This window comes from Mercenaria mercenaria, chromosome 5 (genome assembly GCF_021730395.1).
Source record: "Mercenaria mercenaria strain notata chromosome 5, MADL_Memer_1, whole genome shotgun sequence".
Taxonomy (NCBI): Eukaryota; Metazoa; Mollusca; class Bivalvia; order Venerida; family Veneridae; genus Mercenaria; species Mercenaria mercenaria.
This window is the reverse complement of record NC_069365.1, coordinates 18,843,323-18,854,050: the sequence shown is the minus strand read 5'-3', so window position 1 is coordinate 18,854,050 and position 10,728 is coordinate 18,843,323. Positions and strand designations below refer to the sequence as shown.

Genomic DNA, 10,728 nt, shown 5'->3' with positions numbered 1-10,728 from the left:
AGTTACGCCCAACTGTGTATAAATAGCGTTAAAACACGGTTTTGCTATAAATTCTTTAAGAAATAATTTATAGCATAAGAGTGTTTTAACACTTATTTATGCACGATGGGCGGTTATACGTCGGGCGTAATAACTTCACGAGGGCGCAGCCCAAGTGAAATTATTTGTACGACGTATTACCGCCCGAGTGTATAAATAGTGTTAAAATACGGTTTTTGTATAAATTATTTCGATTCTAATATGCTCTTAATTAATCGAAAACAGTAGATAAAATATAGTAGCACTCTTTCTTGTCGCAAACAAAAACATTGACGTCATCGCACGTAAATGTGACGTCATTCTAGCGTAAGAGTGTTTTAACAGAGAAAAGCATATTAGAATTCTTAATTATGCCGCCTTTTAGATCAAGTTGTGTCATTTTTTGCAACGCTCTTTTATGTCTAAAAACTTTCAGATTCTATCTAGTGCCCGCCCATGCTTGAACTAATATTCGGTGGGGCACCTAAGGCCTTTATCTACATGTGTCATGAAAAAGCTGACAAGTTGCCCTATCATTGTGTCGGTGTGACGTTATATCCAACGAACCAACCAAACAAACAAACAAACACATAATGGGAATACTGAATACTAAGTTTAAATACCGTGAGCATTTTAAAACCTATGTTTGGAAACTTTTTATTTGGATACAGTAACACTTGTTTAACAATATCATAAACAAAACCGAAAGGAATCATTGTAGGGCTGAGTGTTACAATGGACAGAGCGCTTCAATAGTTCTATCGGATATTGTGCTCTTACAGTGCTCTTACAGAAAGCCGCAAGCTTATTTTACCAGTTTCACTTTTAGTGAACAGGAGCAATTAATAGGTGATGTAATTTAGTTTCGGAATTTGAAAAAATATAAAAATATAATTGTAATAGAAAAGAAAAGAAATAAATTATCATGTTTTGATATACCAGCAGTGCCGGATTACGCTCGGGAATACATCAAAATCAAATAAAAACAATCTGTGTGTTTTGCTTTTACAACAGTGGATGTTTGAGTTACTATTTCAGTTATGGAGAATGGTAGTGAATATGCTCTTACTTTGGAAAACAACACATTTGAAGGATTAAATATTACTAACGGAAGTTATGGAAAATTCAGAAAACGACATTTAACAGAATTTCCAACGGAATTAAGTATAACTTTGTATAGTATCATTTTCGTTTTGTCTATAACAGGGAATATTTTGGTGATTTTAACAATAATAAGAGACAAGAAAATGCGGACTATAACAAATTTATTTCTGTTGAACCTTGCAGCCAGTGACATGATGTTGTCTGTGCTATGTATGCCGTTTTCTCTCGTGGCAACCACATTGCTAAGGAACTTTATTTTTGGTGAAGCAATGTGCATTATAATAAGATACTTTCAAGGTAAGTTTAAATTAATTTTATTTTTGGTGAAGCAATGTGCATTATAATAAGATACTTTCAAGGTAAGTTTAAATTAATGTAGTTTGAACAGCTTTAGCTACTTTGCTAATTTCATTGTGCTATTTGATAGAATTTTCGTCAGAACTATTGCAATGTTTTAGCGAACCTATTGCAAAAATTTACCAAACATTAAAATGTAATAAAAAAATATACATAACATTATACTATTGAAGTGTTTTAACAAAATCGTGAATAAGATATGTCTCTAACAAGTACGGCAGCTAGTCAAAAAGTAATGACGCTAGAACAGTTACTACGTGTTTAATTATTAAAACGAAAATAACACAAAAAAAAAATTCCAAGTACATCGATCTGTCTTAATTTTTTAATATAACATACAAATATATTAAAATGTTGATTTCAATATCGACATAAATACGGTAAAGGAATAACAGTTACGGAAGATATTGACGTGTCAGTGACGTTTCTTGGCACGTCATTGGCAATATTAACGTCAAAAATCATAAATTTTATGCTCAAGCAGTAACAATTGTGAAGCTTTACCAACGATGATGTCACTAAAATTTAAACGACAGACTGCCAAAACATGTTACTTTGCCTCATTACAATCTAATACGGTTTAGCATATTTATTTTTATGATAGTTATTGATTTTTTGTTTAATTATTGAAGAAACAAGTATTGTTTAAGCGAGCGACGATATGGTCACTGGATCCGCCCATGTATAAACGGGAGAAAAATCGTGTGCAAACAAGGCAATTCACGTGCTGTTAATACATGATTTTTATTTTTGAAATGCTTTGTCAGTGACGTATGTATGTATTTCTGCGCAGACTGATATTTGGCATCTGCATCTTGTTTCTTCCATAATAACCTCTTCTTGTAGCATTATAGATACAATGTAATCCATAGTATGTTTAGCTGTATCAGTTTCCAGCCTCAAACGTACTGTCCCCATCAATGTACGCACTAGCTTCTCTTAGAGTTTACTCCCTTTACAAAGCGTCTGTTCAGTTATTGTAAATAACTGTGAATAAATAAGTATCGCGTGTAACTTGTGCTATTGCCCGTTTTTAGGTATTATATTAATGATTTTTGTTAGTTACTGTATCAGTCGGTTTGCTTTTACCTGATTTTTCGCAGAATTCATTTAATAAACCTGGAAAGCTAGTCACTAGCTTCGTACTCACCTGTACTCTGTTTGTTCGTACTCAAAATAATTCGAATGTAAAGTTGTTATTCTTAAAATAATTGTGTTCCTGTTTATCAAATTTTTAAGTTATATGCAAAATTATGTGTAATGTAACGTTTATAATAGCTAACAATAAAAATAAGATGCTCAAAAACCTTCAAATCACGCTTTAAATAGTGTTGTTGTTATGTGTGCCCCGGTTATGGATATTTAAAACATGTTTACCGTTTCCAAGAACAACAAGAATGGTAAATAAAAATGAACCGGAATCGTCAAGTCATCACATATGAAAACAATGCATTTAGTTGCCGTGTAATGGTTTTTTATGCAAGAATAGCGACAATACACGTTTGTTTTGTGTATTAACGCCTGCAGAAGCCCTTGGGATATGTTTGTGACCTCGACCGGGCTTCTGCAGACGTTAATACACAAAAAACGTGTATTATCCCAACAGTGGTATTACATGAACGGTGAAAGTGTGTGTATTGAACAAATACTAGAAAATTAAATGTACTCGTGTAGCCAGAAGTGCATAAACATTAGATATATTCTTAAAAATTATAACGATGAATTAAAGCACCATGGCATCACTTCTTGATCAGCGTTTGTATAATCACTGCAATGATTAACAAAAACAACATTTGCCTATTTTACGCAATCAATGCGTTTAGATGCGTATAAGCCACATTGAGACTACTTGAAAATCCGTGAATCACCCTGGCATTTAACCCAAATATTAACATTTTACAGCAGCGTGTTACAACAATAAGTGGCATGCTTTTATGAGTACCAGAAAAAGTCTAAATAAATGTTAGTAATATAGATCTTTTCAACATCTAGATAAAGCAGAAAAAGAAAACGCCCACGTTAAGTTGTAGTTCGCCTTCTGATAGAAATACAGTTCCTACTTAAATATTACCCTTGAATTCAGGGGGAAAACATATTCGTGTCGATTCTAAGAGAAAATTTTCAAAATATTTTTTTCGAGCAGCGGCATTTTGCTCTTAACTTTTGTAAATGAGGTAAGATTGAGTGTGCTGTCACGCGAAAAGGGGCCACACGTGACATTATTGCATCAGTGTTGTCATATAGTGAATGTAAATTTTAAATGATATACGGCAAACGCATGTTTTTTATTAAGTGTGTATAAAACACTGCGAATTAATAAGTCCGTGAAACTTTTCTGAGGGTCGTCGTGTCTTTAGTGGTAAGAAATTGAAAGACATACAGGATATTTGTTTGTTTTAGTGTAAGGTCGAAATTTATTTCACCGAGTGAACACTATAATGCAATATTTTCACGAGTGGCGCAGTCACGAATGAAAATGTAAATTATGGTGTTCATTGACTCTCATTGATATATATGGACTAGCAGACTGGAAATATACGATTCCTCCGGCTAACAAAAATTAGACATACCCCTAATAATGTACCATTTAACCAATTTAGCATTAATTTGTGGCAAAACTTTTGTTAGAAAGCAATATTTGAAGAAACAGTTTAAAAATGGCGGATATCCAGAAAAACATGCTCGTACATCCTTAAAAACTCTAAACAGTGGCAGGAAAGAGCCACTTTCACATATTGTACATTAAAACAAATATTCGGGGTCTTCTTTAGTAAAGTTATTGATTCATATGAGATTTTTAACTGTAAAAATTTGCAAAAAAGGAAATATCAGTTAAGTTGGTCTGCAGTTCGCAGTTCGCAGTTCGCGTTTCGAATTGCGAACTGCAAACTGGTCTGCAGTTCGCGATTCGAATTGCGAACTGTAAACTGGTCAGCACTTTACGATTCAAATGTCAACGTGTAGTCTGATCTACACTGTCCTGCGCATTGCAGACAAGAATGCATTTCACGGTTGGTCTGCAGTTCGCGTTTCGAATTGCGAACTGCAAACTGGTCTGCAGTTCGCGATTCGTGTTGCGAACTGCAAACTAGTCTGCAGTTTACGATTCAAATTTCAATGTGCAGTCTGATCAACACTGTCCTGCGCATTGCAGACAAAAATGCATTTCACAGTTGGTCTGCAGTTCGCGTTTCGAATTGCGAACTGCAAACTGGTCTGCAGTTCGCGATTCGTGTTGCTAACTGCAAACTAATCTGCAGTTTACGATTCAAATTTCAAAGTGCAGTCTGATCAGCACTGTCCAGCGCATTGCGGACCAGAATGCATTTAATAATTAGTCTGCAGTTCTCATTTCGCGTTTCCAACTGCGAACTGGTCCGCGGTTCGCGTTCCGAATTGCAAACTGCAATCTTGTCTGCTGATTACAATAAAAAATTCAAAGTGCAGTCAGATCAGCACTTTCTTGCGCATTGCAGACAAGAATGCATTTCACAGTTGGTCTATAGTTCGCCGTTTGTGTTTCCAATTGTGAACTGCAAACTGGACTGTAGTTCGCAGTTCGCGTTTCGAATTGCGAACTGCAAACTGGTCTGCAGTTCGCAGTTCGCGATTTGAATTGCGAACTGCAAACTGGTCTGCAGTTCGGGATTCGTATTTCGAACTGTAAACTGTGACACAATTTACGATTCAAATTTCAAAGTGCAGTCTGATCAGCACTGTCCAGCGCATTGCGGACAAGAATGCTTTTCATAATTAGTCTGTAGTTCGCATTTCGCGTTTCCAACTGCGAACTGCAAACTGGTCCACAGTTCGCGTTTCAAATTGCAAACTGCAATCTTGTCTTCTGATTACAATAAAAATTTCAAAGTGCAGTCTGATCAGCACTTTTTTGCGCATTGCAGACAAGAATGCATTTCACAGTTGGTCTATAGTTCGCCGTTTGTGTTTCCAATTGCGAACTGCAAACTGGTCTGCAGTTAGCAGTTCGCGTTTCGAATTGCGAACTGCAAACTGGTCTGCAGTTCGCAGTTCGCGATTCGAATTGCGAACTGCAAACTGGTCTGCAGTTCGCGATTCGAATTCGAACTGCAAACTGGTCTGCAGTTCGGGATTCGTATTGCAAACTGTAAACTGGGCTACAATTTACGATTCAAATTTCAAAGTGCAGTCTGATCAGCACTGTCCAGCGCATTGCGGACAAGAATGCTTTTCATAATTAGTCTGCAGTTCGCATTTCGCGTTTCAAACTGCGATCTGCAAACTGGTCCGCAGTTCGCGTTCCAAATTGCAAACTGCAATCTTGTCTGCTGATAACAATAAAAATTTCAAAGTGCAGTCTAATCAGCACTTTCTTGCGCATTGCAGACAAGAATGCATTTCACAGTTGGTCTATAGTTCGCATGTGTTTCTTATTGCGATCTGCAAACTGGTCTGCAGTTCGCAGTTCGCAGTTCGCGATTCGAATTGCGAACTGCAAACTGGTCTGCAGTTCTCGATTCGAATTCGAACTGCAAACTGCTTTGCAGTTCGGGATTCGTATTGCGAACTGTAAACTGGGCTACAATTTACGAATCAAATTTCAAAGAGCAGTCTGATCAGCACTGTCCAGCGCATTGCGGGCAAGAATGCATTTCATAATTAGTCTGCAGTTCGCATTTCGCGTTTCCAACTGCGAACTGCAAACTGGTCTGCAGTTTGCGTTCCGAATTGCAAACTGCAATTTTGCCGGCTGATTACAATAAAAATTTCAAAGTGCAGTCTGATCAGCACTTTCTTGCGCATTTCACAGTTGGTCTATAGTTCGCAGTTTGTGTTTCGAATTGCGAACTGCAAACTGGTCTGCAGTTCGCAGTTTGCGTTTCGAATTGCGAACTGCAAACTGGTCTGCAGTTCGCAGTTCGCAGTTCGCGATTCGAATTGCGAACTGCAAACTGGTCTGCAGTTCGCGATTCGAATTCGAACTGCAAACTGGTCTGCAGTTCAAGATTCAAAATGAAAGTGAATTTGAAGGTTACTCTTATATTTTAAAGTAATAGGTCAGTGTTTGCCAAATATAAAATTTTGAGCCGTGCCATGAAAAAATCAACATAGTGGGTTTGCGACCAGCATGGATCCAAACCAGCTTGCGCATCCGCGCAATCAGGTCAGGATCCCTGCTGTTCGCTAATGGTTTCTCTAATTGCAGTAGGCTTTAAAAGCGAACAGCATGGATCCTGACCAGACTGCGCGGATGCAGTTCGCAGTTCGCAATTCGTAGTTCATAATTCGAATTGCGAACTGCAAACTGGTCTGCAGCTCGCAGTTCACGATTCGAATTGCGAACTGCAAACTGGTCTGCAGTTCAATATTTAAAATGAAAGTATATTGGAACATTACTCTTAGACCTAGAATTTAGTACTTGGTAAGTTTTTGCTTAAAAGAGGTTATGGTCCCTCAGCTGCAGTCACTTTATCCGAATCGAAATTGTAAACTGTAAGCTGGTCTGACTAAGCGACCTGTACCGGTTCTTCTTCTAAAAGAAGACGTCTAAAGTGTCATGCACAAGGTATATCAAAGCACCAGTCTGTCTTTCCACAAAGAGTCTGTATCTAAATACACGATTTCTCTCCATCTGCTCTGAAGGATCTCGCTCTTCATCTGGTGAGATCGTTCGGTGTCAGATTACTTTCGCGACCAGAGTGGCTGCGTTTGTGCTATGTAAAACGCCTTTAAACGGGCTTATCATAAAAAGGACTATATATAAACATGGTATAATAATAATAATTTCAAATTACTCTAATCAGACTCATATACATTATATGTTTTGTCCTTTCGGAATAGGTTCAGTAAACTGGTAAAAAAATGTTCGTGGTATATTCGAAATCAGTCCATAATAAATGGTACCTAATTTACCCATTTTATTTGGGCACATTCGTGTAGAACGAGTGCTTTAATAAATCACACTTTTGCACTACTGGAATACATTCTACATGGAATGAGACAGTTTACATTTTCATACACCCCACATGGCAAGTTTTGCAGATCGAAACTGGAAGTAAATGTTTATTGTGCGGACTAGAGCAAATATGCGCTATTTTAAGGGTAGCAGACCACAAGTGGCAGGCATTTTAATAGGAATATCCAACCCCCATTTTCTTGTTATTATCATTTGTAACAGAGCTTTTCTGATAAGTAGTTGTAGGAAAAATTGATGTTCTCTAAAGATACGTAAAGACGGCCTGAAGTTAGTGGTTTTTAATACAATACAAAAAAAAGATTAATCACTGGACATTAAACATTCTCTCTGTCATAATGTATTATGCAGTTTACAATTAAAATTGTGAATAATGCATTGCACTTTGATTAGCGATCATTTGGAACTGGTAAAAAATGACATTAAAACAAATAAAGGAGACAACTAAATTATTTGACATTTATTGTTTAATGTCCATATATTTTTTAAGAAAATTGCGAGACATATATTCAATCACTTTAGCCCCATTGGATCATTTACACACTTTGATTGGTTACATTTTGCACAGGCAAACAACACAACTCTCTTCTTACACCCATTTAAGGTATGTTGACCAATCATGCAGGTCTTAGTGCCGAGTGCATAAATGCGACTGCGACAAAAAATGTCGTCGTTCCAATTAGTTATGGACAATTTAATTCAAATTACTTATCAATGGCACAAATAGATAAAATCTCTAAAAGTATTAGACACCTGCACATATCAAAGCCCCACTTACATTAAACCAAACAAGATTTATAAAGTAATGTTTCAAGCCAAGATCAAAGCCCAGGCTCTAGTACTGACCGTTTGCAGATTTCTTATGTCATATTCATTATAATACCAAGACAATAAAACGGGTCTGTCGATGAGCCATTCCAGTGCTACCTTTGGACATATCCGAAGGCGGCGGCAAGAATGGTGTTAAATGTTGGTATTTTATTAGCAGATGTATGTAATATGCTGGTTTTGCCAGGGACGAGATTATACGGACTTTCTTCTTTATATGACACTATCTATGAATATTTTGTACAATAAGTCCAGTATATTTCGCTTTAAACACTGTCAAAATACGACTGCGTACTTTGCTTGTGTGTGGACAATACAAATACAATACAAATCTTTATTGTGATTTAGGCCTCCGGCCCATACACCATCAATCATATACATTATACATATATACAAACATAACATTTACATACAACAACTCTTATAAGGAATAATGAAGTAAATATTAACTATTTATATCACTCATGTCATAAAAAGAATTTGTTTTGAGAAAGAGGTTTGTACATAATTTCTAACTTTTTAAAGCTTCAATACATGCCTGTCCATGTATCTTGCCGAAACGAAATAAAGAAAAGACATGGACAGAATAGATTAATATCTGTACCTTTGTTACTATGCCCAACTATCAGCCTTGTCAAGGCAAGACCAATATCTTGGCTATAATGAAAGTAATGCTTTTTCATAAAATAAAACTTATACAAAATATAAATACAATAGTTATGGCATATGTAAAACATACAACACAAAATTTAAACTATCTCTATCTCAGACAGCCGTAACTTTAAAGCATTATATATATAAACTGCAGTATTTTTAATAATATTTTCATTTTTGGAAGCCAACAAAATATTAAATTTATGAACATTTGGATTTTCATAGAATTTTTTGGTATGTATTTTTTCTCGAAGTGTTTTTATACAAAGGACATACTAATTAAAATGACATTCATTTTCAACAACATTTTGCAATAAAAACAAAATCTCCTGTCTCTGTCTATACCAAAATAACGACCTTGTTCAATCATTAGCGGATGTGAGGATATTCTCAAAGTACTGAAAGCATATCTATATTTCTTAATATCTAATATATCAAGATAAGGTTCATACATAAAGGTTGTTTTAAAGTGCCTATAAGAGATCAACTTGGCATTATTATTACATTCTTCCGACCATATCTTGTAAATATTGATCTTTTAATCGCTGCAACATACTGGCATACAAATAATTCAGGGTTCTGACAATTCTGATTTTCCCAAATATACCCAAATCCATTTCTGTATAAATTTAATCTTACATTCGTTACCCAATTTTGGTAACCAATACTATCATAATAATATAACATCTGATAACATTTCTTAACATATCTATAATCGGCATATTTATTATCCTGAGCCAATACCTTATACAACGTTTTGATGCTATAACATGCATAGGATATCTTTCACAATCACCAGCAACAGCTGCATTACAAGATTTAAGAGGAACTGACATAAACCGTTTACAAGCATACATTTGTACCTTTTCAATTTCATACATATAATCTAAAACCCCATATTTCAGATCCATATAACAATATTGGGGCTTTTTAGCATCAAACAACTTAAAAAATGTAGTTTTCGTCATAGGCATTAAATGATTCAAAGATGATAAAAGAGACACTAAGATCCTTTTTGCTTTACAAGCCATATGTTCCGACATTTTATACATAAAATGTTTACTGCTAAAAATAAACCTAAATAACAAAAAAACATTTACTACTTGGATTTTCTCCCCATTATATAACCATTTTTCATGTCTTGATAGATGCCCACCGTTCTTAAAGACAATTATTTTTGTTTTCTGAATATTTTACACACATTTTCCATTCATGACAATAATTAGATAATATATTTAACTGTTGTTGCAGACCATTTACTGTATCTGCAGTTAAAGCAACATCATCAGCAAACAGTAACATTAAGATCTGAATCATATCTGGAGTTAATTGTATACCAGAGAGGCCACTTTCATCCATAGCAACATATAATTCATTTATAAATAATGAAAAAAGAACAGGGCTTAAATTACAGCCTTGACGTAGCCCAATAGGGCAGTCAAATATGTCACTACACACAGTTCTGTTTCTTACACAGGCTTTAACTGAATTATATATACTTTTTATAGAATCTAGAAGGTGTCCTTTGACACCATATTTTGACAAGACAGAGAACATTTTTGGTCTATCTACACTATCAAATGCTTTTTTAAAGTCAATAAAAGCAAACATATAACTTTCTTCCTTTTCTACATAAATGCTTGTTTGCAAGTGAATATAAAATAAAACCATTATCTATTGTTGAGTACCCAGAGCGAAATCCAGCTTGTGCTTCTGTGATTTTGCTATAAGCATTAGTAAAAATGTTAGTCTTTTATTTAAAATACTCACATATATTTACTCAAAATTTGTAGTAATGTTATTCCTCTGTAATT

General features: G+C 35.3%; 1 protein-coding gene across 1 annotated transcript in view; it reads left to right on the top strand.

The window, feature by feature from the left end:
• The first annotated feature begins 498 nt into the window (after positions 1 to 498).
• Positions 499 to 10,728, top strand: part of LOC123556554 (cholecystokinin receptor type A-like) — a 54,449-nt gene continuing 44,219 nt past the window's right edge. Inside the window, exon 1 of the mRNA XM_045347343.2 lies at positions 499 to 1,419. Within this exon, the coding sequence (XP_045203278.2) occupies positions 1,059 to 1,419 (361 nt within the window). The 5' untranslated portion in view covers positions 499 to 1,058. The remainder of the gene's footprint in view (positions 1,420 to 10,728) is intronic.